The 27,879-nt window shown below is 41.0% G+C and overlaps 1 protein-coding gene across 2 annotated transcripts in view; it reads right to left on the bottom strand.

The window, feature by feature from the left end:
- Nucleotides 1-27,879, bottom strand: part of NTN1 (netrin 1) — a 1,578,910-nt gene that overhangs the window by 547,610 nt on the left and 1,003,421 nt on the right. For both annotated transcript variants that reach the window (XM_044085027.1, XM_044085026.1), the window contains exon 4: nt 7,667-7,816. In XM_044085027.1, the coding sequence (XP_043940962.1) occupies nt 7,667-7,816 (150 nt within the window). The remainder of the gene's footprint in view (nt 1-7,666; nt 7,817-27,879) is intronic.

Raw genomic sequence — 27,879 nt, 5'->3', positions numbered from 1 at the left:
AGGACAGAAATAATGAGAGCATTTGAGCATTTGTCTTGAGAACATCCAACTCACCACTCTTCTTGTGTTTATATGTAAGTAGGATTTTAGAACTGTGTTTTCTCTTAGATATAGCTAGGAAATAGGAAGATTAGACTAGTTTGCTTTTCTGTGATGTTAGAACTTTTATATTGTATTATTTTAAGTATTTCTCTGTGATCTCTGAACTCTTGACTAGCACTGTGTAGTAAGAAGTATTGTCTTGTGTTTTTTTTATTTATTATTAAATATTTTTAAACCTTTCAACTGTGGCTGTTGTGTGTGGAGATAATTTAAGCTCTAAGAGTACATTGCATGTATATAGTGATACTGTACCAAGTCACTCCAAATAAGTCTTGACTGGTTGCACTTACCATTTGGATAATACTATTGCATAATATAATTGGACACCCTTTCATAAGGGCGTTTGAGTAGCTGATAAATATTAGTTGGGTTGTGGCAGTAATTTCTACCGTATAGTCTGGGTAAAAAGGGCACAGCTGCAGAACCTGTGCCAGCCTTCCCCAGGAGTGTCTGTATGGCTGTATAAACTCTTGTCTCAAAGTGTGTTTGTCAGCTACTTGAGCAGGGTCCCTCACTGGTCTTAGTGGTGAGGATTAAGGCTCCTTGGTTGCTGGGCCAGTGCACGGGCATCACATACTAATTGTTTGGCATTGATGGGATATCCATACCACATATTAATTGGTTGGCAAATCCTAATTGGCTTGTAGTGGTGTGGGTAGAGTGAATTTCTGTAGCTTGTGTACAGTGATCACTGAAGGTGTTTTGTACTCTTAATCAGCCATGCAGTGAATACTCAGAGTTCAGATCACAATTGTTTTATTACTTTTGTTAGCTTAGTTCATCAGGGAGAGCAGGCAGCATGTCAACAGAGGAGTACGGAAAGCTGACAAGGAGCCAGCTGGCTGAGATGTGCCAGGCTAGGGGACTGGTGCATGGAAACCTAAGGCAGACATGATTGCAGCTTTGGTCTGAGCTCATCAGAAAACAGCAACCAGGAGGATGATCAGACTGGCAGTGGAGATGTACCATCCTCAGAGAATAGACAACTCAACCTTTCTGCAGAGGACTTAAAAATCCAACTGGAGCTAAAGAGACTTGAGTTGGAGGCCAGGCATTTGGAAATAAAAGCAGCTGAGAGACTGAGATGTTTGCAGGCTGAGGATAATGAGAAACTGCTACTCCTGGAAGCTGAAGAAAAGGAGAGGCAGAGGCAGCATGAGATGGAGATGCTGACTCTTCACCAGAGTCATGGAGGTAATGGGGAAGGTAGTAACTGGTCCCCAGAAGCAGAAAAGGTCAGTAAATTTCTTCCACAGTTTAAAGAGGGGGATAATTTTGATAGTTTCATTCACATGTTTGAGAGAGCATGTAAACAGTATGATGTTGACCAAAGGCTCTGGGTACGGTTCCTGACCCCCTTACTCCATGGTAAAGCTGTAACTGTGTTGTCTAAAATGTCTGGCATTGACCTTTTTAATTATACTATGGTTAAGAACTCTTTGTTAGAATTGTTTAAGCTAACACCTGAAATGTATAGGAAAGAGTTTTGTGAACACAGACGCAAAGCAGATGAAATATGTTGCTGAACTGAGCACTTATTTTCATAGGTGGGTGAGTGGATGTCAGGTCATCACTTTTGAAGGGCTGGCAGACCTTTTGGTGAAGGAACAAGCCCTTAGCACTTTGCCTGAGAACATGAGGATCTGGTTAGCTGATAGACAATGTACTCCTTCAGATGAGTTTGGGAAGAAGGGAGACCTATACCTAGCAAGCAGGGTATCCCTGCACAGGAAAGGGACCCCCCAATACTGCTCATGGGTCTAAAGGAGCCCGTGGTGACCAGCACAGACTACCCCAACAGAATCTGCCAGTAAGCAGAGGAAGCCACTAGTCCAGGTATACATCCAGGACCTAGGATTAAATGTTTTCAGTGCAACCAGTGGGGCCATGTGGCATACAGATGTCCACTGAGGCAAGGTGGGGAACAAAAGGTGAGTGAGCCAGTAAGTGGGGAAGACAAAATGCCAATAGTAGGTTGTCTTGAGACAACAGGGGTACTGAACTACCATCCTGCAAATGTCTTGATAGGGAAGGATTTGGATGAGGCAGTACTATGTGTTAATGAAAAGAAAAACTTTATAATCTCAAAATACTGAAATGTTGAATTTTAGTACCTCGAGACTATAAAGTCAAAGTTTGAAAATAGCGAAAGTGCATAATTGTGAATTAGAATATCTCAAATTCACTATTATGGCTTTAAGCTATGCAATGTCTGGGATTTTATGTGGATGGTGTGCAGTGCCGTGTGTGGATTTAGGTGTTATGTCAGGTAAGTGAGTATTTTGTAAGGGTTTTGGGTGGGAGTTTGTGTACGTGAGTGTGCTGATATGTGTGATGTGTGTGTGAGGGACTGTAGAATGACTGTGTGTGTGTGTGTGTTTGCTTTTGTTTACTGTTTGTGCGATCTCGGAGTTAGTATATATAAGTGGGGTGTGTGTGAGGGGCGTAGCCCCCTACATGGGGGGTGCAGAGGGGCTTGCCCCCCTACTTATTTGTGTTGAAGGTTTGTGGATGTGTGTTGTTTTGTTTGTTTATGTTGTGATGTGGGTGTTGTGGTATATGTGTGGTCTGGTGTGTGCTGTGTTTTAGGTGTTTTGAATTTCATGGTTTTTGGCTTCATGGTTTTGGTGTTTTGGTGTTGTGTGGATTCGATTTCATGGTCTTGAAAAACTGAAATTTGAGATTTCAGTATTTCGAGATTATGAAGTGAATCCATTAATGCAGATACATGCAGTCAGGCTAGGAGACAAGCATGTGGGTCTGGTATCCTGGGGGAGACCCATACAGACTGCATACTTGCAGCCAGGACTGGTGAGGTAGTTACTTCAGGGAGGGAGCTACTCTGCAGCAGTGAGACTGAAGGTGAGCCACAGCTGCTTGTGGGTACTGATGTTCCCCTGGACAGAGTGACTGCAAAGGTAAAGGTGAGTAGTAGTACCCAGATGACAGTGAGGCACCACTGTCAGAGAATGCCAGACTTCCTGTGGAAGGGGAGCTGGGAAGGGTTACAAAGAGAGAGTTGAGACAGGCTCAGCTCTCAGACCCTACATTGCAAGGCCTAAGGCAGGTAGCTAGGGAGGCACCTGATTCTAAAGGGAAGGGGGATTCTGTATAGTGGGACAAAGAGTTGCTGTAAAGTGAGTGGACCCCTGAGGGAGGGCTAGAAGGTGAGAGGGTACAGAAGTTGGTAGTGCCTAGAGCCTAAGATCTGGCACTTCTAGCCATAGCCCATGATATTCCCTTTGCAGGTCATATGGGCATAAAATGTACAAAGAGATATATTATGCAGAACGTCTATTGGCCTTGGATTTCCAGAGATGTAACAAGGTACTGCAAGACCTGTGAACAGCGCCAAAAGGTAGGCAAGGCAGGAGACAAGGTGAGAGCTCCTTTGATGCCTTTGCCTGTGATTGAGGAGTCATTTCAGAGGGTAGCTATGGATATTGTGGGGCCTCTGAGAACCCCAAGTTCCACAGGAAAAAAGTATATCCCAGTGGTAGTGGATTATGCTGCACAATACCCTGAGGCAGTGGCTCTGTCCTCCATTGAGGGAGAAAAGGTGGCAAATGCTTTGTTAGAGGTTTTCAGCAGCTTAGGTTTCCCAAAAGAAATACTGACTTACACAGGTGCCAGTTTCATGTTAGACCTGCTGGCTTGCCTGTGGAAGTACTGTGGGGTGAAGCGCCTGAAGACCACCCCCTACCATCCCCAGACTATTGGTCTGCTTGAGAGGTTAAACTCTATGATCAAGTCCATGCTACAGGCATTTGCAGACCAGTTTAAGAGGGAGTGGGACAGATATTTGCCTCATCTGTTGTTTGCGAGGTTCCCCAGCAACCCACAGGTTTTTCACCCTTTGAGTTGCTGTGTGGGCATAGGGTGAAGGGACCTCTAGATTTAATTCGAGATGAGTGGGAAAGTGAGTGTGAACCTCACAAGGAGTCTGTTGTGGCATATGTCCTAAACCTCAGGACAAGGCTCAGGGAACTCATGGGCTTGGCCCAGGAGAACCTGGCAGAAGCCCAACAACAGAAAAATGTGTGGTATGGCAGGAATGCTTGATCTAGAGAGTATGCTGTGGGGCAGCAGGTAATGGTTCTCATTTCTGTCAGACACATCAAGCTGCAAGGAGCTTGGGAGGGACCCTAGAATGTGGTAAGGAAGGTAAGTAATGTTAACTACATGGTAGAACTGCTAGGCAGGAGGCAGGGGCACATAATTTGCCATGTTAACATGATGAAACCTTACAATGATAGGGAGGCCCTTGTGCTGAGCATTTTCAGTGGATTGTAGGAGGAGTCTGAGGGAGATCTGGTGACCGATCTCCTCAGTGAGGTTCGAACTGACACTTCAGTGGAAGGGGTAGCAATGTCCCAGCAGCTATCTCCTACCCAAGTTCGAGAAATCTGAGCAGTGTTACAGGAGTTTGGGGACATGTTCACTGGGAAACCAGGATGCACCCACCTAGTGCAGCACCAGGTGGATACAGGACCCCAAAGGCCTATTAGGCAGGCCTCTTATAGGGTGCGTGAAAGAGTCAAACCGACAGTCAAAACAGACTCTGAGGGAGGAGATACAGGAGATGTTGGAACTAGGGGTGATTCAAGCGTCCAGCAGTCCCTGGGGCTCCCCAGTGATGCTGGTGCCAAAGAAGGATGGCAGCACCAGGTTCTGTGTGGACTACAGGAAATGAAATAGTCACACAGAGTCAGATGCTTACCCTATGCTTGGACAGATGAGGCCCTAGAGCAGCTGGGTGGGGCTAAGTATCTTACAACCATTGATCTTAACAAGGGTTACTGGCAGGTACCCTTGACTCCCTGTGCTAAAGAGAAGTCAGCCTTTGTGACTCTTTTGGGTTGTATGAGTTCACAAAGATGCACTTTGGGATGAAAAATGCCCCATCAACTTTCCACAGGCTGGTAGATCATATCCTAGCAGGGGCAGGAGGGTTTTCCCTTGTTTACTTAGATGATATTGCCGTCTACAGCCATTCCTGGCAAGAGCACCTTCAGCATGTCAGGGAGGTGCTGGGCAGACTACAGTGGACAGGGTTGGTCATTAAGCCCAGCAAATGTCAGGGGGGTATGACAGAGGTCTCCTACCTGGGACATATAGTGGGGAGTGGTAAGATCAGGCCAGAACCTGCCAAAGTAGAAACCATTCAGGCATGGCCTGCACCTGTTACCAAAAATCAGGTGAGGGCATTCTTAGGGATAGCAGGGTACTACAGAAAGTTCATTCCCAGTTATAGTATCATAGCTGCTCCCCTCATAGACCTGACAATGAAGAACAGGCCAGATAAGGTAGTATGGACCCCAGCATGTGAGGAGGCATTCCAGGAGCTTAAGGAAGCTTTGGGAGGACCCCCTGTGTTAGCCAGTCCAGATTACAGCAAAGAATTTGTTGTCCAGATGGATGCTTTGAGCCATGGGGTGGGGGCTGTACTTAGATTTCTTTAGAGGGAGAAGAGCACCCAGTGGTTTATCTCAGGCGTAGGCTCCAACCCAGTGAGGAAGCTATGCAGTTGTAGAAAAGGAATGTCTAGCCATAGTGTGGGCACTGCAGAAAATTCATCCTTATCTGTATGGAAGAAAATTTGCTGTAGTGACAGTTCACAACCACCTAATATGGTTACACAGAGCTAGGCAGCAAAATGCCAAGTTGCTAAGATGGAGCCTAGAATTTCAAGCATATGATATGTCAGTGCAGCACCGCAGTGGGATTAGCAATGCCAGTGCAGATGGGCTCTCAAGACAGGGAATGGGGTAAGGTATACTCAGATAGACCTAACCCCTCAAGCAATATTTCTCAAGGGTCACTTGAAAAACTAGCTTGAGTTCCCCAGGGGGGAGACGTGTGAAGATAGGTGAAGGCTGCCAGCTTAGCCAGATAGAATTTTGTAGATAATTCTGTCATTTGTAAATATTAATATAAGCCACAGGCTTGTTCTCTTAAATGGGAAAAATGGTGCTAAATGTGGAATTGCAAAAATGTAACAACAGTGCACTCTGCTGTAACAAAGCTGATAAGTCAATTCTTTGATGTCAAAACTCGGAGCCGAGATGTCTAGAAAAAGGCATTCTGATTATTGTTTTGAGGCCAGAGTTAGTGGCTAGAATTTGCATGTATAATTTCTTTTATTGCTCTGGTTCCTGACAAGCTGCAAGATCAAAAGGGCTATTAATCTCTGAGAGCCTGTTAGCCTGGGAACCAGAAAGAAATGATGTAATCTGAAATGAATCAGTGGTACTGTATTATTAATTTAAGGACAGAAAGAATGAGAGCATTTGAGCATTTGTCTTGAGAACATCCAACTCACCACTCTGCCTGTGCCTGTATGTAAGTAGGATTTTAGAACTGTGTTTTCTCTTAGATATAGCTATGAAATAGGAAGATTAGACTAGTTTGTTTTTCCTTGATGTCAGAACTTTCCTACTGTATTAAGTATTTCTCTGTGATCTCTGAACTCTTGACTAGCACTGTGTAGTAAAAAGTATTGTCCTGTTTTTTTTATTTATTATTAAATATTTTTAAAACTTTCAACTGTGGCTGTTTTGTGTAGAGATAATTTAAGCTCTAAGAGTACATTGCATGTATATAGTGATACTATACCAAGTCACTCAAAATAAGTCTTGACTGGTTGCACTTACCATTTGGATAATAATATTGCATAGTATAATTGGACACCCTTTCATAAGGGCGTTTAAGTAGCTGATAAATATTAGCTGGGTGGTGGCAGTGATTTCTACTGTATAGTCTGGGTAAAAGGGGCACAGCTGAAGAACCTGTGCCAGCCTTCCCCAGGAGTGTATGTGTGGTTGTACAAACTCTTATCTCAAAGTGTGTGTGTGTCAGCTACTTGGGCAGAGACATGAAGCATTGGTTGGACAGAGAGGGTGCTGGAGGTTTTAGCTTACCTAATAGGCTGAGATCTGGACCCTATAGCTGTGCCAGTGGGGAATCTTATTGGGGACCTGGAGAGAAAGGGAGAAACCAGCCCCAGATTGACTGTGATCTCTGTGTGCTCTTAAGGGAAATTGTACTTTACTGTGTGTGTATTTATTATCCTTTCCCTATATGGGCGCTCCTCACTGGTTTTAGTGGTGAGGATTGTGGCTCCTTGATTGCTGGGCCAGTGCACGGGCATCACATGCACAAACAAGAGTTTTCTTCTTGACAGATATCTATCTCCTCATATAAAATAAATGACTGATACAGTACAATTCATGGCTGGTGAATGACATCAATCCAGAGTTGATGACTCCCTACATCTCACTGAGCATCATTAACAGCATCAAAATAAGCTGAATTCATATATAGTAAATATACAAGCTGGACCAAAAGTATCTAAATATTTGGCATATTGTAGAAGCAAAGTGTACACCACCACATCTGGTACTGTTTTGCATTGTGTGCTTACTTTTAATGCTTACTTTTACATGTTTTAATTTCATTCTGCTAGGTATCACATATAGTATGTAAATCTGTATACATTTATTTAACCTGTTTTGACTTTGTTCCAGAACATGTACACTTAAAAGTAGACCTGAATAATACATACTTATACATGGAGCAATAGGAGATCGGCTCTGCTGGTAACCTTTGGCACAGCGATTACATGTAATACCAGTCACGCCATCTTTACAGGGACACTGTCCTGTAGTCTGGTTGCAGGTTTTGCCAGCTGCACCAACAGGGTGACAATCACAAGCTGTAAGGAATAGACAGAGAACAAAATTAGAGAACTAGTAAATGTGACAAACTTCAGTAAACAACTTAACTTTGAATTCTGGTGTTAAAAATCAGAGGATAAAGACTGTCAGACTGAAGGGAAAAGATATGCACAATTGTAATTTCCTAGCACCCAACTAAAGACATGTTGTGCGATCAAAAACTCAGTTTATTATGTGCACCAGCCTCAGTTACTGTATAATGGAAGATCAGATTATTTTAGTTTCTTCAACACATGATTATTTAGATTTCACTGATCATGATATCTGCATCATATTATCATTCTTCAGCCTTGATCTAGGAAAATAATGCTAAAGCAGATTACCTGAGCTTGATTCATGGTAAACTATACTGCTTTTTTAGGTTGCAGTGCACATTTAGCCATGACTAAAAGAAAGCTGTCATCATGGTAAAATGATCAGTCTCAGTTGCCTATGTTACCAACAAAAAAAAGGATGTAACTGTACAATGCCGAGATGGTGGGTGGGTGCTGCCACTGAGGCAGTCTGATATTTGAACATCTGCTGTTACAGGTAGGAAGGACTTACGCAACTGTACTATATTCATCATTCTCACCGCATTAGTGGCATATGTGTATATTCCCAAAGTTTACCCTACCTGGGAGGAGGCAGTCTGGCAGTTGGCTTAGATGATTGAGCAGCTGTTAACGAGCCGTTTTCTGTTGTCTAATGGTACAATGTTTGACTCCCCCAAACCCCATTGCCAAAATGTGTGACTGAGTAAGTCACTTAACCAGACAGCACTCCTGGGTTGAATCTGAAAAATGTCCATGGAGATCACTGCTTTACCCCAGAAAACAAATACAAACAAATAAATAAAAATTACTAAGGATAGGGATCCTAGAGACCCAGGAGAATGGTCTTTACAAAGCCTGCTCTGGCACTTGAGAAAGAGTCCAGTTTGTAGTGCTTTGTAATGGTATGAACAGAGGATCGTTGCTGCTTTTAGAATGCTTCTAGAGTTAATTTCTTTTCAATATGCCACCGAAGAGGATAAGGCTCTGGTGGAATGTTACTTAACCTTGCCTGGAATAGCTTTACCATGGTAGGAGTAACAAAAAGCAATAGCATAGGACAACCAACAAGCAATCATTTTCTGTGAGACTGGCTGACCCTTCTGAGCCCCAGAATATGAAATAACTCATTCCCTCCAGTAGAGTTCTTTTGAGTGTGTACCTTTAACTCCCAGTGGGTGTGGCTTCAGCCTTTAAAAAATGAAGTTATCACCTTACAGTTCTAACAAATACTTATTGACAGAGGTCATATATCAACACAGTTGTGTTTGCCATCATATATGCTTCAAGATAAAATATGCTGATGCCTTGTGTGTAACATGGTTTTGGAATTATTAATGCAAACATGAACAGGCAATATTTGACGCCTGGAGGAGCAGTAGAAGGTAACTGCAGAAACGCCTGTAGACGTTACTCAGCTGTAATGAGATAAATAGCTGCTAAGCTTTCCTGAAGGGCTCAGTTCTGTTCAGGTACTACCTGAGCTGACTATGCACATCCAAGGTATACAGGGTTTCTCTCCCTTGTTTGTAGGTTCCACACAGAAAACTAGGAGATTGATGGCTTGATTCAAGATAAATTCAGAAACAACTTTTAATGTGGAAGAAGGTTTAGTGCTTAGAACAACCCTATGCTTGTGGAAAATCAGATAAGGTTTGACCACCATGAGAGCTTACAGCTCAGAAACTCACCATTCTGATGTCAGAGCAATAAACAAAACAGCCTTCCAAATGATGAACCTCAAATCAGCCTGAAAGTAAGGTTTAAAAGAATATAAGGTTGATTTTTCCCAAGGAGGAGGAATTTGCTTTCGGGCCTCAAGTGCAACACTCTTTTTATAAACAGTTTGACCACAAATAGAGATGAAAGAGGTTAATCCATGGGCAGATAAGCTTTAAACCCATTTGTACTTGTTGGCTCAAGCTGTTCAAAGTTGCAATGAGATAGGCATGCTGCTATTTGCTCTGCTCTCATATTGGAAAAAAGATAAGTGCTTATTTTCAACTGTTTTCTGCACTTCTGTTTTACTGCATATCTGTTTAATCTATGCAATTATTTTTAGTCTCCTTTTTGTTGTCTGTTAGACTTGAATATCTGTTACTGTTTGTGACCTTTGGATCTGGTAGTGAAATCTTTTGTCTATAGAGGCCTTGCTGTTTCTTTGTGGGAGAGAGAATCCATCTGGTTTGATCTAGCTAGAAGCATTCCTGCAACACTGTGTTATTTTGATTGGATAATATGGCTGGTTTCTGTTTCTCTGCCTTTAATAGCCAGTGTTTTAAACCAGTTTGTACTTGTTTGCTCAAGCTGTTCAAAGCTGCAATGAGATAGGCCTTCTGCCATTTTCTCTGCTGTGAGTTTTTTTAACTGTGTTCTTAACCTTAAAATTGAGTATCATAGTCTAGATACAGGTCTGCTGCATCCAGAGCTTCAGCTGCATGATTTTTAACCCTTTTCGAGTATTCCAGCTACAAATTTTCCCTTATTAGCACTTGTGTTATCATCTAGTAGTACTACTCTTAGACCTTCCTCCCTTTACCCTCTTAGCTCTTTCAGTTTCTGACAAATATAGATGGACAATTATCTACATTTTCTCCTGCCAGTCAGGCTGAATTGGGCATCCTGAGACAGTGTAACAACTGCCTCATGTACACGGACAACCCTCTATTACTACCACCTAGGAACACAATTTGTGAGAGATGCAATTGCATCAAGTACCTAGTGCCATTGCTGCCTCCCCCAGTAACTAGTATATCTGGCATTGAGAAGGTTGGCAACATAAACACTACACCTCAAATACCACCCACACCTACACAGCACATGCCCACATATGTGGAGGTCCTTAACAGAAGCATACCCAAACAAAAGAGACCTCCGAGGCATAAACACACACAAACTCCATTGCCCATCACACAACACACCACACATAGTCCAGACACCTGTGTCTCACAGCCACTAAGGCCTTAACATAAACCCAACATATTAGTCATGGGAGACTCCATTGTGAGACATACAGATGTGTCCCTCACCAGGCTGGATAAGGAGAAAGTCACAGTTAGTTATTTGTCAGGTGTCAGAATCCGCCATATCAACAATGCATTTAAGTCTCTCTATAGGTACTGTTATGACTCTGTCATAGTCTATATTGGAGTGAATGTCTTGAGATGTACCTCCATGGACTATATGAAGAGGAGTCTACTTTGTTTGGTTGAAAACACATTTGGACGAAACTGACTTCACTAAGCACACTTGACTGAAAGCTCACTTCACTGAAAACTCATTTGGTCGAAATTCATTTTGCCGAAAGTAATATATGGCCTTTTCCCCACTGTAGTGCAATCCTGGAGTTAGAATATAAAGTAAGGGGGTGTGTGGGTGGTGCAGCCTCCCACATTGGGGGGTGTGGGTGGCGCAGACCCCCACAAAGTTTGAGTTTATATTGTCTTGTGGAAAGAGTTGTTCATTGCATTTGTCAATATACATGTCTATGGTTTAAAACATTTAAATGAGTTTTTAGTGAAGTGAACTTTCAGTTGTGTGCTTAGTCAAGTGAATTTCGACCAAATGTGTTTTCGACCAAACAAAGTAGATCCGAAGAGAGACATGATCAAGCTTGCTGAGTATGTGTCCCAGGCAGGTATGTTTCTAGCCTTAAGCAGCATTCTGCCATCACCCAGAATGATGCCGCAATACAAACAGAAAATGATTGACTTTAACAATCGGCTTAGTTTCTGGTGTCATTCCAAGAGGATCCAGTACCTGACAGCCTGGGATGACATGATTGACAAACCATGATGCTTTGCCAGAGATGGCCTGCATCTGTCTCCCTTGGGGTTCAAGCTCCTGGCAAAAACTGTTGCCTCCCCCATAGTGCCTTTTTTAGGTAATGCTATGAGGTCAAAACTACCAACATCAAATTTCATAAAACACAAAGTAAAGGTCATGCTGACTCTAAACATGAAACCTCACTCACTGCAAGCATTCTTAACCCTGGAAAAGATGACATTTGTGCAGTCACAGAAACCTGGTTCAAAGCTGTAGAGAGAACCGTAGCCATACCAGGTTACTCATCCTATCATTCATTCAGACCCCAGACCGTGGGCAGCAAAACAAAAGGAGGTAGAGTTGCAATATATATATGAAAGACATGCACACCTCTAGGATGATCAAACAGTATGATGCACAGGAAACACTCCAGGTGCAGTTAACAATTGACAAGACTCCTATTCAAATCATATCTAGCTATAGGCCTCCAACTCTGACTTAAGATGCCCACTCCACCTATCTGGACCTCTTCAAATCTATCAAGATTCAACCCTTTACCCTGATCCTGGGTGACTTTAACTATCCAGCCATAGACTGGAAGAAATACTCATGCCAAAACACAAATGTCCAGATATTCCTTGATTTCATCAATGCAAATGCCTTGGACCAGTTGTTTGACACTCCCACAACAGGTGAAAATATCTTAAATTTGGTATTAACCAGCATGAGTAACCACTGCAACATTCCCACAGTGTCATCTTCCCTGGTAAGATCCGACTACAAAGCAGTCATTTTTGAAGTCACCGTCTGCCCCGACCCCCCCCCCCCCCAGCTAGGGTCAAACAAAAAACTTCCCCAAAGCTGATTACAACCTCCTGTGGGAAGGTATAAACAGCTTCACAGCCCTCTCCACAGGCACTGGCACATATGTCCAAACCTACACCAAAGTACTATATGAGCATTTATATAGCTGCACGGAATCAGGAATACCAGACAGGATGAAATCCTCCTCCTCAAGGAAGAGTAAACCTGTCTGGTGGACATCCACAATAAATAAACTCTGTAATAAAAGGAAACAACTGCTGTCCAGAACCAAGAAGGAACAGGTGCCTAATTGAAAGCAATCTCTCCTTAGCCTGAACAAGCAAATAAGAGCACTAGTGAAATCCTCCAAAGCAAACTTCGAGTCTAAACTGGACACATCTACTAAAGACAGTCATAAGACCTTCTTCATATATGTCCACAGTCTCAAGGGAAGCACCCAGATCTGCTCAGAACTGGTGGTCAAGGACACAGAATACACAAATGCTGTAGATATAGCAAACCTGCTGGCAGACAGGTTCAGTAAAAACTTCACTTCTCTGTCCCCCCATCAGTAAAACAGGACATCCCCAGTACCTTCCCCCCTCCCCTTATCTATAGGGTGCAATTCTACACTGCCCTCTCAAAGACTCAAATACAGCCTCCATGAGACCCGATAACATCTCAAGCTGCATCCTACATGAACTCAGGCAGGAACTTGCAGCACCATTAAGCACCCTATTCAACCAAAGCCTGAGCACCGGTTTCATCCCAGCTGAGTGGAGGACAGCTACTGTCATCCCTTTGCATAAAAGTGAAGTGTCCACCAATCCAGGAAATTATAGACCCATCAGGCTAACTAGCCTGATCTGCAAGGCCATTGAGCAGATTATCATGGACCTCATTAACAAGAACATTGGAAACCTCCAGACACTTGATCCCAAACAATTAAGTTTTGTCAAGGGGAGGTCATGTATGTTAAATTTGGTTGACTTCTTTGAGACAGTCACCAAGGTCATAGATGAGGGGAAGACAGTGCCATCTACCTTGACCTGTCCAAAGCCTTTGATACTATTGCCCACTCATGTATAATAGATAAACTCTCTCAACTAGGCATCAATCCATATGTTACCAGATGGGTAGCAAACTGGCTCACTGATAAAACCTACCTAGTCAAAATAGGGGAAGCCACCTCAAGTAGTAGAACCATAACAAGTGGCGTACTCCAGGGATCAGTCTTGGACCCTCTGCTGTTTGGGATATACTTCTCGGAGGTGCAGACAAATCTAGTGGGCTATAGCTGACTATGTTTGCAGATGACTGCAAGCTGGGTGCTGTCATCAATTCCCCTACTGATGTGGACATCTTCTAAGAGGGTCTCACCCAGACAAATGACGGGTGCCAGAAACATGGCCTCAAACTGAATGCCAAAAAATGCAACATCATCCCTTTTGGGAAGAGTGATGTTCCTATAAATTATCACATTGATAATAAGGTGCTAAGCATGCAATCAGTCCGGAGGGACTTGAGCACCCAGGTTGATAGCAAACTGACGTTTGACCACCATATTGCCTCCATTGTACGGAAAGCTTTCTACATGGCCCACCTCATTAGTAAGGGTATCTCATCCAGGGACAAGGTGGTGATGACATACTTGTATTCTTCCCTTATAAGACCCATTATTGAGTACAATGCCCCTTTCGGCATTCACCTCACAAAGCACATGCAGCAGCTGGAGAGACTACAGAAGTTCCTCACCCGGAGAATCCAGGGCCTCAGACATCTACCCTACACAGATAGGCTAAAAGCCCTGTTCCTCTACTCAGTTTCCTACAGACTCCTCAGAGGTGGCCTCTGTATGGCATACAAAGCAATCTCAGACCCCACACTGATGGGACTGCTGCATATCCGCAAGTCAAGCTATACTTGAGTAACCTACATGTGTGACCTCAACCTGGTCTATGACATCAATTGGAGTTGTTGGCAGGACAGATTTCTGTCTCAGAGACTTCCCTTCTGTATAATAGACTCCCTCTCCATGTAAAGCAGAGTACCTCATTAAACCTTTTTAAGTGCAACCAGGATAACTGGATGGGGAACAGAAAATACACCCCTGGGATTCCACCTGTATCCCTGCTGGACAGTGGCATAGGGTGCTGACTTGTTGCAACATGGGCTAAATTCTTGGCTAGGCTTGTAAGATCCTCAGGACCAATAGCCCAGTAACTTCCTATAGTTCTTTGATCCTTTAATAGATGCATAAGATAAGCCGTCATTTAGTAGCTCACAGAAATATTTTTAAAACCAGAGGGGTAGACACCATACTAGGCCCTCTGATATCAGTTAGGCACCACCTAAAAAAACTCTTACACTGGTAAATATAAGATTTCCTAGTTGCATGTTTTCTTGCCTCCTTCAATACATGCTGCATCCTCATGAAGTAAGTGCCTGAAAGGTATCAATATAGAATTCCCCAGGCTGTTAGCAGTAATTGTTCTATACTGGGGTGCACCAGTGGCCCCTGACACATTGTGAGCAAATCCAGAGTGTAAAGAAGCTTGTGGTAATTGTCCTTGGCCAATTCCATTAAAAGGGAGAACCAACTTTTCCTGGGCCAAAAGGAGGTCACCACAATGATCTTTGGTAATTCTTTCTGAATCTTCAGAAGTACCTTGGGTATCAGAGGAAAGGGAGGGAATGCACAAAATAATGTTCCAGTCCAAGGAAACAAGAATGCTTCTGTCGTCCAGCTATGGTTGCAAGAATGCCTCAAAGTAAAATTTTCCAACCATCTGTATAGAAAGAAGGCAAAGAGATGTATTTGAAGTGTTCCCCACATCTGGACCAAATCTAGGCAGGCCCCTGATCCCAAGTTTCCACTTGTGAGAGTCCATTTGGGATCTACTTAGTCTGTCTGGCACTATGTTTTGTTCTGATGGGACATATGAGACCAGAAGCATCAGGAAATGCTGTAAAACCAGCCCCCAGGGCATCACTGCCAACCAGCAAAGAGAGTATGACTTTGTACACCCTTGTTTGTTCAGGTACCACATGACTATAGTGTTGTCTGTGACCAATAAAAGGAGAACTGGAGACCATAAGTTGCAAAGAACTTCTAAGCTCTGAATACCTACTAACATTTATTTGATGTGCTTTATAGCATCGAAAGGACCCTATTCACATTGCACTTGAACTCCCCTCTACACTGTTCTCCATGCAAAATCTGACAAATCCAGTTGGACGTATTGAACTGAGGTCTGGAGAGAAAAGGATAGATATGGACTGAAAGACATCGGATTCCTCCACCACTGTAACTGTTGTTTCACAAAATCCAGCAATGGAACCTGGAACTCCAAAGGAAGCAGGTGATGGGTCCAACAATTTTTTAAGTGATGGGTCCAACATTTTATTAAGTGCCATTGAATCTTTCCCACGTGGAATCTGACCCAAGATGCCATGAGGATCATTGATGCCACAAGGCCTACAATTTTGACAAAACTCTCTTGCACATGCAGCTTCTTGAAGAGAAAAATCCCTGAAAATGTTCTGAACAGTCAGGACTAAATGTTCTGGAAGTGATGCAATAGCTTTTCCTGTGTCCATCATACACCTCAGGAAGACAATTCTTTGTGAGGATGTGAAACAGGACATTTGTAGGTTTAACTTGTATTAGGGGAGCAATTGGCATGTGATGATAAGCATCTTTCAGAGTTAATGTCACAATGAAACAGAAGTTTGAAAGAAGGGGTAGGAATCTCTGCAGGGTAAGTATTTTGAATTTGGGCACTTTTAGGAAATATTTAGTTCTGTCAAATCAGACACTAGTCTTCATAAATCCTTTTCATTTTTCTTTTTGTAATTCAGAAACTGGCTCTATAACTCATGCTTGCAAGTTGTGAAGGAGAACCAGAGAGAACAGACATGTTTGTTCTGGAGGCTGCTGAAGAATTTCCCTGAAAGGAGGATAATTTTCTGTCTATTGCCAAGAGTATCCTCACTGAATTATTTTCAACACCCACTTGTCTGAGACTATTTGTGGCCAGATTGCTGGGATGAGCTAAAGCCTGTGGTACGGTGAAAGGGGAGGGGGACAGAAAGAAGGGACAGGATGCCCTGAGATTTGGCATAGTCATTCTTTGGCAGGGCAAATATATTTTTTTGGGAAAGAAACCCCCTTTATTTGGTTTGGGAGCCATTTCCTCTTGCTACCCTGACTCTTGTTAGGCTGGGAATTTTGTTTATTTTGCCCTTTGAAGTTGGATACCTTGTTGGGGGGACCCTGGGAATATGAAACATTCTAGACACCCTATGCATCAGTTTACCTGTATTATGCCATTGTTTGGGAATCTGGGTAACAGCAGGAAGACTCAAATTCAGAACTTAAAGGAGCAATCAAAATCTCATTTGGTTAAGTAACGATGCAAAACTTCTCAACAGAACAGAAGTGGCTACATTTCTAGTAATAGTGTCCACACCGTCAAAGCCACTCCTCAAAATATGTTTCTAAACCTGAGTCACATTAGAAACAAACTCATTCATATAACAGTTCTGTTCAGTAGGCCAAGTCATCCTCACCCAGTCTGTAAGCACATTGCAAAATAAATTTCCACATGAAGCCACGATAATTTAAAATTCTAAAGACCAAATTACTAAACTGAGACAACTTTTTCCCCCTGAGGTTCTAATTACTTTCCAATTTTATCCTGTGGAGTAAGACTAGAAGAAGCCAAGGCTCTCTTGTTAGATCTGGCAGCTGGAGAAACTGAAGTTGGATCAGTTGACAAAGGAGTAAAGACAGCTGCAAGATCAGAATACACCTCGCATTTCTTCATAGCCTTTTTAGGAACAGGTTCACTAGTCAAAGTTTTACATGCAGTTTTAAGGACATCTTCTAAGGCCAGTAACAGAGGAGAAACACCTAAAACATCTGGAAACTCATCCTCAATAAGATAAGAAACTATGCCAATCACTGGCATAGCTCCAGATTGCTTCTAATACATCTCTAAGCCTAGCTAGCATCTATGGAAAGATGAATACTTGCTTGGGTTTTTAAACCTGTTCACAGTCCAAAGAACCAGACTAGACAGATACAGAATTTTCACTGCTGTCTGCATTAGACCTCCCATCAAAATCTGTGGCACTAGACTGATCTCTAGAGAAGAAAGCCTCATAGTCATTCTGAATAAGACCATGGTCTCCAAAATTAGCTGGCTGTAAAACACTCTTAGCTAAGGAAACCACATCAGTCCTATACATGGCAATAACCAGATTCTCTGTCATGTGGTGAAGTTTCTGTTTCTTCTATGAAATGCACCAGAGGACAAAATATCTGGAGACAGAGTGTTATATCTGGCAAGAGTTCCCTTACCCTGGATTTCTCCTGTACCTAAAGGGTTTGGTTCTGCCATACCTGAATCAGGTACTGGAACAGCCTTGGAGGATGCGTCTGAATATTGTACAATATAGGGCTGCAAAATCACACCTGAGCATGACAGGGAAAAAGGTATGTGGTCTGCAGGCCATCTTAAGGCAACAACAGATTCACAAGCTGTAGGCTGAGGCATATTTTTGTTGAGTGTTTTTCTTTTTTGGTGCAACTGAATTTGATGGGGTGGGGATGAGGGATGTCAGCCATATCAGGATGATTAAGTCCAGGGAAAAGCACCAGCCAGAATAATACATTGACACTATTAAGAGCTGAGTAAGGGTAGCGATAATAGAAAATATAAACTATGTTCCTTCATAGCAAATAGGGCTAAACTGTATAAAATATAGCATAAACAGTTTAATTAAGCCTTGTTCTACAATTGGCACACTGTAGTAAACAGCACACACAGTCACAGTACCAAGTAAAATTCACTTTTGCAAATAGTGACAAAAAATCAAATATATGACCTCAACTCAAACAGAAACCTTTGAAAACAATAAATAAGCATATTTATTTTTATTTATTTATTAATATTTGGTGACCAGGAAAGCCCGACTGGGTTAGGAATCCATTTTCAGTGGAGACCCTGGGAGAAAAGCTCCAAAAATACAAAAAAGAAATACAGACATTTAATAAACTTACAGATAATTTTACAATTTACATACATTTATACACTTTGTAGACATTATACATTTATATCATATGGACAGATGACATTTTAGAGTAGTTCCTCAGAAGTTCAGTGTAAGTTCTAGGTTAGAACTATACATAATTAGAAAAACAGATCCATTCTTACATAAATATAATGTACAGTTGTTTTTCATAAGTTTAAATAATAAGAGTATATTAGCTAAGGATAGCAGTATATTGAAGAATTATAGAAGAAAATGACCTATGTGTTAAGATGGTTAGCAGGACAGATAAGATATAAAGTATAGGACTATAGTATGGTTCGAGATTCACTAAGAAGAAGCCAGTATAATTAGTAGGAAAGGGTCTGGAAAAGGTAGAGAGGAGGGAGAAGAACAAATACTAGACAATATGATAGAGTAAGAGAGTAGGTGATGAGAGGTTCATAGGTTCATAGGTAAAAGGAGAAGAAGAAGGAGAGGAAGAAAGAGGTGGATATGGGAGATAGTTAAGCGATATGAGTTAAGTGTAGTGGTCTTCAGTTATGGAGCAAGGGCAGGTGTGAGTATTGAGAAAGTGATTTTTTAGTGTAAATTTGAAAGTCTTAATGGAATGTAAGGCACTGATATTTGGAGGTAGGGCATTTCAAAGTTTTGCAATGCTATAGGAGTAAAGGCTGTGACTGGCTCGTTTGTTAGGTTTTTATGCATTTAAACGCAATTTATTTGTGGAACAGAGAGTTCTGGATGGAGTATAGGTCTGTAACATATGCTTTAAGGCAGGGCAGCTGTCTGGTTTGTAAATTATTTTGTGTGCAAGGAATATTTGAATGAGATGAAGGTAATAGGGGAATTCTAGCTAATTTAATTTAAGAGCATAGGAGTGGTGTGAGTGACAGGATGTATCAGTTGCAAATTTAACTATTTTGTAGTAGCGTGATTGAAGCTTATTCTTTAGGGACATATAGAGGTTGGTGAAAATGGGGACCTCATACAGGAGGGAGGGGAGAAATGGAGTATTGGCAAGTGCTTTTTTGGTAGGTTTGTCCAAGAAATGTTTCTGCCTATAAAGTTTTCTTAGTTTGAAATGTATTTTTTTAATGGTGTCAAGTATATTTTGTTCAAAGGTGAGTTCATCATCTATGGTGATGCCCATTAACTTTGCCTGAGTTACAATTTCAATCTCTGTATTGTTTTGTGCGTATATTGTGAAGTCATGTAAAAGTGGTTTTGGTGATAACAATAAAAGTTTGATTTTATTGGGATTAAGTAGCAATTATGCTTCATTTAGCCAAGTTTCACTTGAGGTGAAGGTGTCTTGTGTTATCTTTAGGAGATGTTGAAAGTTATTGGAGGGGGAGACAATGGTGGAATCATTAGTGTATTGAATAAGTGTACTTTGGAGGGAGGAAGTGTGAAGGTTTTTAATGAAAATATTAAAAAGTAAGGGTCCAAGAATAGATCCTTGTAGAACTCCTGTTTTATTAACCTGGTATCGTAACAGACTAGTTTGCCACCCAACACATTGCTGTCTATTGGTTAGATAATTATCAAACCATTTTTGGGAAAGTGAGAGCATCCTAGTGTGGATAGTTGTAATAATTCATCATGCAATACTGTATCAAAGGCCTTTGATAGATCTAATAGGATTACTGAAGTTAATTGGCTGGAGTTTATAGCTTTGCTCACAGAGCCTGTGAAGGATAATAATGCAGTGATTGTCCTGGGATGGATAGGCGCAAGGAGATTGTTATTAGAAAGATGTTTCAGTAGTTGTATGTATGCAAATTTTTCTGATAATTTAGATTAAAGGGGAGAGGACAGAGATGAATTGGTAATTTGCTAATTCGTTGTTTTTTTCCACCCTTGTGTAACGGGATTATAATATATTTTTTCCAAAGGTTAGGAACTTCAGATTCTGTGACGGATTGATTTATAAGGATGCTAACAGGGTAGGCTATAGTTTCAGCAGCAAGTTTTAGATATTCAGATGGAAGGTTATCAGGGGAGAGGGAAAAAGGTTTAAGTTTAAGAAGAAGCTTATGTATCACTGTTGTTGGAACAGGTTGTAAAGAGAAAATAGGAGATTTAGTGCTAGATGCAGGAATACTTTGGTAAGGGGAAGTAGAAGTGGTCGAATAGTTACTGGGAAATGCAGTAATATAATTTTCTGTAGGGTTGGAGTATGTATTAAATGTAGAATTGTTTACCAGATTAAGTATACTGTCACTAAAATGGGAATGGAACATGTCAGCTATTAGGGACAGATCTTTATCTGGGGATGGTGAAGGTTTCTTTGTGGATTTGGGAGTGAGGAGTGCTGAGATAGTTTTCCAAATTGTTTTTGGGTTATTGATTTGTTAAGAGAAGTATTTTTTTTTGTCAGTAATGACTATTTTTTTTATTTGTTTTGTAGCTGCTTATATATAAGTAAATTGGTGTCATTTTTGTTCATATGCCATTCTTTCCAGGCTCTGACTGTAGTTAGTAGTATTTGTTTTGTGGCTTTAGTTAGCCAGGGTGCATTGTTTATTTTTGTCCTTTTGGTTCAGAGAGGGGCTAAGCTATTGAGGGTGTCTAAGAAGACTTTGTTGAAATGGCTAATGGCCTCAAGTAGTTGTAATGTTTTTAATAAAGATGAGTTTATGGTTTTTAAGATGTTATTAAATAGTTGCTGATTGAATTTAGTTAAATTTATTGAAGTTTTATATGTATGAGGTTAAAGCACTTGAGGGGAGGTCCTGTAGGTATATGCATTACTAAAGGATGGCGCAGGTTTGGAGAGTGGTGATATTGCAAAGGTTTTACGATAGACTAATGCTACACTGAATTTTTTATGGGTTCTGTCATTTCTTAGAATGTTATATCCTGTAGGGGCTATTTCTATATCTTGAATGTGTGGGTTCAACCAGACCTCAGTACCTGCTACAATATCTGGGGAGCAATGTGGAAATTATGAGTGAAATTCAGTAATGTTAAATTCAGAAGAAAGAGCAAACAAGAAAGAGGGGGAGTCATGAGTTAATTGTAGTATGGGATAAAATAGAAAGTAAACTAGGAGATGAGGTTTATATTGTTAGGACAGTCAATTAAATGAAACAGAGTAATTGTAAAGTAATGACTACAATTTTATAGGCATTAATTGATAGAGATAAGAAATGGAAGGTTTATCGAATTTATTGAATGATGATGGCAAAGGGGAGGAATTATGGTTACTATAAGTGTAGTTCAATATGGGTTGGGTAGGAAGGGGGTAGGGTAGGGGAGTGATGTGAGCCCAAGCATAGGGAGGGCAAATGGAGTGGGGGTACATCAAGCTTGAAACAGCTCAGGAAAGAAAAGCAATCAGTAAAAAAAGAATTTAGGATGAAAATAGAAGGTTATATAAAGATACATTTCTTTTTTCCAAACCAGAAGTGTGCCTATGCAACTAAGAGATACTTATTAGAATTTTACTTACTATCCAAATGAGTGCCAGCAGATAGTATAGAAGCGAGAGGTAGATAGAGCAATATAAGAAAAGAAGAGAGTTTAAAACTGTTGGGGAAAGATCTGGGTGGGGGTGGGGGGTTGAATTCTGGTGGTGAGGTAAAGACCAAATACACTAAAATAAGCCAATTACAATTTTTGCTACATAGACATACTTTGCTTCCCCTGATTAATATGGGGAAACGTGTAGGACATCCAGCTAGTCAGGGTTCTTTTAATAAAGCTTGTACCGGCACTGCAGGTCAGTGGAGTAATTTAGAGGCACTTTAGGTGAAAAAACAGCTGAAAAATAGCTGCTTAACTCTTTTGCTTCTCCTGATTGATATGGAAAAACTTGTAGGACATCCAGCTGGTTAGGGTTCTTTTAATAAAACTTGTCCCAGCACTGCAGGTCAGTGGAGTAATTTAGAGGTGCTTTGGGTGAAAAAAATGGCTGAAAATAGCTGTTTAACTATTTTGCTTCTCCTGATTGATATGGGGAAACTTGTATGATATCCAGTTAATCAGAGTTATTTTAATAAAGCTTGTCCCAGCACCGCAAGTCAGTGAAGTAATTTAGAGGTACTTTGGATGAAAAAGAAAATGGCTGAAAACTGCTGTTTAACTTTCTATCCTTCAACCTTCCACCATAACTATGAGTTCTGCAACTCACATATACTTAGAAATTCCCTTTCCAGAAATGAAAAAATATTCACAGAAAATGCAAATCAAGTAATTGTGTTAAAGTCATGCTTCAACAATAAAAATGACTATAGCAGTGTTGAACCACCAGCAGATATCATAAAATGAAAAAAAAAAAACTTCAAAATAAAACAGATGAATAACAGAAAATGCAAGACTCTTGGCACCCTGCCAAGAGACAGTCCCTAGAGTTCAACTGACACTACAGATGTGTAAGTAAACTTGTTATAATAGTAGATGTTCAAATGATCACTGTTGCAGTAATCTTAGCTATGTGGCTAATATCACTATGCCAAAGGTATAGCAGCTGGCCAGCTTCCAAAACTTCATGTCACCTCCCATGTACCCAAAATGTCAGTCAGCTTGAACTGAGCTGACTAAAAAGACAGGTCTGGGTACCAAGCTCTTTAGTGCTTTCATGCCAACAGAGAGAGGAAGGCTAAGCCCTGACAGAACTATGTTGGAAACAATAAAAATAAATATTCACACCCTGGCAAAAAGAATATACCAAGAAACAAGTGGGATGGCGGGAGGGATTGGCGACTGCAGCAGTGATCATTTGAACATCTACTCTTATGCTACGTTTAGGGCACAACTGCACTATTTTCATCATATTGATTACTGGTGCAGTAGCCTTAGTTATATGGGTAGTTTACTCTAGCTTACCACATTTGGGAGGTGGAAGGGGAAGGGTCCAGGATCCCCAAGCAAATTGTCCTAGCAAAGCCTGAAACAGACATAGAAAAGGAATCAAGCTTATAATGCCTTGTAAATTTAAGGATAGAGGACTACATTTTTGCTTCTAAAATACTTCTAGAATCCAACCCTTTCCAAAAAGCCATAGTTGAAGCCAAGGCCCTGGTAGGATGGGCCTTTACCATGCCTAGAATTGTTTTGTTGTGGTGAGTATAACAAACAGTTACAGCCTGAGACAACATTTTGGAAATAGTCTATTTTGGCACAGGGTGTCCCTTCTTTTTACCTTCACAAGAAATGAATAATTGATCTGAATATTTTAAATATTTATTTCTGTCAAGATAGTACTCAAGTTATCTGTGGACACCCAAGGTATGGGTTATCCTCTCTTTGTCATTTTTAGGTTCAGGAAAGAAAACAGGTAGATTTGGCTTAGACTAAACTCAGCCACCACTTTAGGCATAAAAGAAGGATTACTACTTAAAGAAGCCTTGTCTCTGTGGAGTCGACTCATTATAACAGCTTGCATCTCAGATACCCTTCTTGCAGAGGTCTGAGCAATTACTAAAAGTTTTCCATGTTAAGAACTTCAAGTCACCCAGATTAGCTGAGTCAAAAGGAACAAATTCAAAGGAGGGGCCACAGGTTTTCATGGAGGCCTCTTATGCAAAACCCCTTCCAAAAGATTTTGTCATAAGACCGCTTTGAAAGAGGAAGATCCATGGGGAGGCAGTTGAAATGGCCAATAAATGAACCTTGATGGAGTAGTAAGAAAGGCCATAGGATAGTAACTGACTCAAATATTATAAAACCAGAGAACAACTAGCCCTAGATTGCTGCTGTTTATGTTGTTGGCACCAAGTAGAAAACCTTTTTCAATTGCTAATGTATGATTTTTCTAGTAGCAGGCTTTCTTGCCTCCATTAGTATCTGCTGCACACCCTCAGTAAACAAGTGATTAAAAAGAATTTAGACCCTATCATCCAGGCAGTCAGGTGAAATTGAATGGGGTTGGGGTGTTTCAACCCCCCCCCCCCGATCTTGTGTGAGTAGACCCATGCTTTGCATAAGCTTGTAGTAATTGCCCATGGCCATTTTCATAAAAAGAGACAACCACTGTTGCTTGGGCCAGAAGAGAGTCACCACAATGATTTGGGTGGATTCCTTCTGAATCTTCACTAGTATCCTGGATAAAAGTGAAAAGGGTAGAAGAGCATACAGGAGCATTCCTGTCAAAGGAAAGGAAAAGGCATTGTCTTCCAGGCCTTCTTGTATGGAGCCCTGAAACAGAATCTCACCAGATGATTGTTCATAGGGGAGGCAAACAGGTCTGCATTAGAAACTCTCCACAGATGGATCAAATCTTGGAAGACCCCCTGATCTAGTTTCAATTTGTGAAGGTTTGCTCTTGTCCTGCTCAGGTTGTCTGCCACACAGTTTTGCTCTTCCGGAATGTAGGATGCCTGAAGAGTGAGATTGTGCTGTGAAGCTATATCCTGAGCTAACATGGTTAGTCTACAAAAGAGGTATGACCAAATCCCCCTTGCTTGTTGAAGTATCACATGACTGTGGTATTGCCTGTAACAAACTTGAAGAGGCCCAGGGGGACTAAAGATGATTCAGAGCATTGGGTGCCTTGATCAAGGCAAGCATCTGTTATATATTTATGTGCTTGCATCTGTCCTTGATGTCCCACACAACTTGCCCTTTTATCCCCCCTGAAACTGCTCCCCAAGGAATGTTCAAGGCATATGTGGTGACTGACTACTTTGGAGCAGGGAGAGAGAAGGGGAGGCCTGGATATAGGGATATTTGCTGTCTCCACCAAGTGATTTTTCTTCTGACAAACCCCAGAACTTGCATTTGAAAAGACAAAGGGGGTTGGTGCTGGGACCAATGAGACTTCATATGCTATTTTATCTTTCTCATGTGGAGTCTTGCTAGAGGTATCACGTGAATCATAGATGCAATAAGACCCAGACTCCTGAGATATTACTTTGCACTGACCAAAGTCTGAGTGGAAAACATTAAGAATAGATCTAGATATAGACCTATTTTTTTCCTCAGAAATAAAAGCTCTTTGAACTGAGATGTCTAGTTGGCACCCCAGGGGCACAATCCTGTGTGAAGGAGTCAAAAAGACTTTTGAATTTTCTGTTGAAATCCCAGCTAGTGTAAGAGATCTCTCAGTCAAGAGAAAGAGAGATTCCTGACCCTTTGTAAAACAGTCTGCAAATATAAGTAAGTTGTCCAAATATGGAAAAATGTGGATACTGTGTAGCTTGCAATGAGCTACAACTGGAATTAGACACTTTGTGAACACTGTTGGTGCAGTGGATAGTCCAAAGGGTAAGGCAGAGAATTGATAATGTGATCCAGTCACACAGAACCTTAAGAAATGCCGAAGTCTGGATAAATAGGAAATGTGATGACAAACATACTTTAAATCTAATGTTATCAGGAAATTTTAAGGTGGAAGAAGGTTGTGAAGTGACAGCATTTTAATCTTGGGCACTATCACAAACAGGTTTAGGAAAGAACTCATCTCTATGCATATTCTTTTATTGGCACTAAAAGCATCATTGAATAAAAACCTTTCCCAATCTGACAAGGAAGAACTTGTTCTATCACTCCCCTGAACAGCATGTGTTGAAGGATTGGGGGAAATAAACGTGTCTTGTCTGGTGGATGAGGATTTACCTCATAGAAAGGAGGGATTTCTTCCCACTGCTGTTTGAAAACTTGATGAATGATCTCCAGAACCCATTTGTCTGACACCATCTGTTGCCAAAGAGTAAAGTGGGGATTCAGACTTTATGCAAGGGGAAAAGGGACTGTCAGGGTGTAGGGTGGAAAGGGGGGGGGGGGTAAGATTCATTAAGTAGTCATTCTGACTTGTTAGACTGTCCTTGGTTTTAGGGGCTTTCCTGAATTCTTTTTGGAACCCCCTGCCATTTCTTCTTAAATGCTTACCAGCATTTTGTTGAGACTGTTTATTTATTTTTTACCAAAACTGGATGAGGGATTAGAGAATCCCTTAGAAAATTTAGAAAATAGGTCTGAAAAATCTTAGACATTCTGTGTATCAACTTATCCCTTTCATTACACTTTTTGATAACTTCTGCAGCAGAGGAACCAAAGACTTTATCTCTGTCAAAAGGAGAATTTTAAATCTCATTTTTCATGTCATCTGGAAAGGTCTGAGAATCCAAGCAGGCAAACCTCGACAAAATAGTACTGCTGTCTATAGCCCTGGAGGAACTATTAACTGAGTCATACACACACTCTAAACTATGAGCTGTGACTTGTACAATGAAAGAAACTAAATTATTTAAAGCAGATTTTTCCTCACAAGAAGAAACTGCAGAGAAAATATTTCTCATGCTTTCTCAGTTAGCCAGAATAAACTTTAACATATGAGCCTTACAATTTAAAATTTAAAAAATAAAAGTTGGGAGAAATATCCCCTGATTGGAGGGGTTTAGTCAGTCTTCTATCACAGAGAGTCAGAGGAGGTGATTGTGAGCTCTAGAAAGCTGATGGTGTAGGTGTTTGTGCAGGCACAGAACCCATATGCCACTGAAGTAATGTGAATGATGAACATATTTTGATTCAAAATACTTAAAGAAACATCACCAAAGTGTATGAAAAAAGACTGCCGAAGTTCTAAAAATAAGAGCAGGATCCAAGCATTGTTACTTGTGCTTTTGGAGATTGTCAGCTTTGCTCTAAAATGACTAAAAAAATCTTACTACCCTGATAAGATGACTGAGCTGCTTATTTAAATATTGTAAAAGGTGGACTATAGATCGATCAGCATTTCTTTTAAAACATTTGAAGACCATTTTCACTGCTGCTGTATATATATTCACATTAAAATTAAATGACACACTTTCTATCATGCCAGTATGAAAAAGACTTTTTAGAATATGCTTTGCTCAATTTAGCAGGGCTTATAAGTTTATAGACTCATATGTGGTTACTATACATACTGTGCAGAAGACCATTGAGGAGCCTAGACTAATTGCCCCAGGGCAGTGTCAGGTGAAGTCACTTGCTCTGAGTCATGCAGTAGGCAAATGAAAGTTGAGGAAATGAATTCCTAGACTACAGGAAGCAGCTTGTTAAAAGTTCATGACCATAGTCTTCTGTTCTGACTGACAGACTAAACATACCAGGCACAACTTCCTTATCAGGGAGATCTCAAGGGGTACTAGCTGGTTAACTAACTTCCTCAGAGTTGTACATCAGACAAATAGAGATTGAATGAATCAAACCCTGAACTACATATGAAACTTGTTAGCAGTTCATATTCTTAATCTTCTGTGCTAATCTGACAACGAAGCTTGCACATTTTTGTAATGTAATCCAACTGGTGTGTATTTTGTGAGATGAAGTACATCAAATATGATATCAGCTGCTCAAGAGCAATATTGTTTTTCTTCAGATTATAGAGTAAGGCAGGATATCCATAAATACAGTGTGATCAGGAAATAATCAGAGCCTCTTAAAAACAGAAA

Source organism: Protopterus annectens, chromosome 10.part0 (assembly GCF_019279795.1).
Source record: "Protopterus annectens isolate FY-2018-M chromosome 10.part0, PAN1.0, whole genome shotgun sequence".
Classification (NCBI taxonomy): Eukaryota; Metazoa; Chordata; order Ceratodontiformes; family Protopteridae; genus Protopterus; species Protopterus annectens.
The sequence above is the reverse complement of the archived record's forward strand: the minus strand, read 5'-3'. Positions and strand labels throughout refer to the sequence as shown.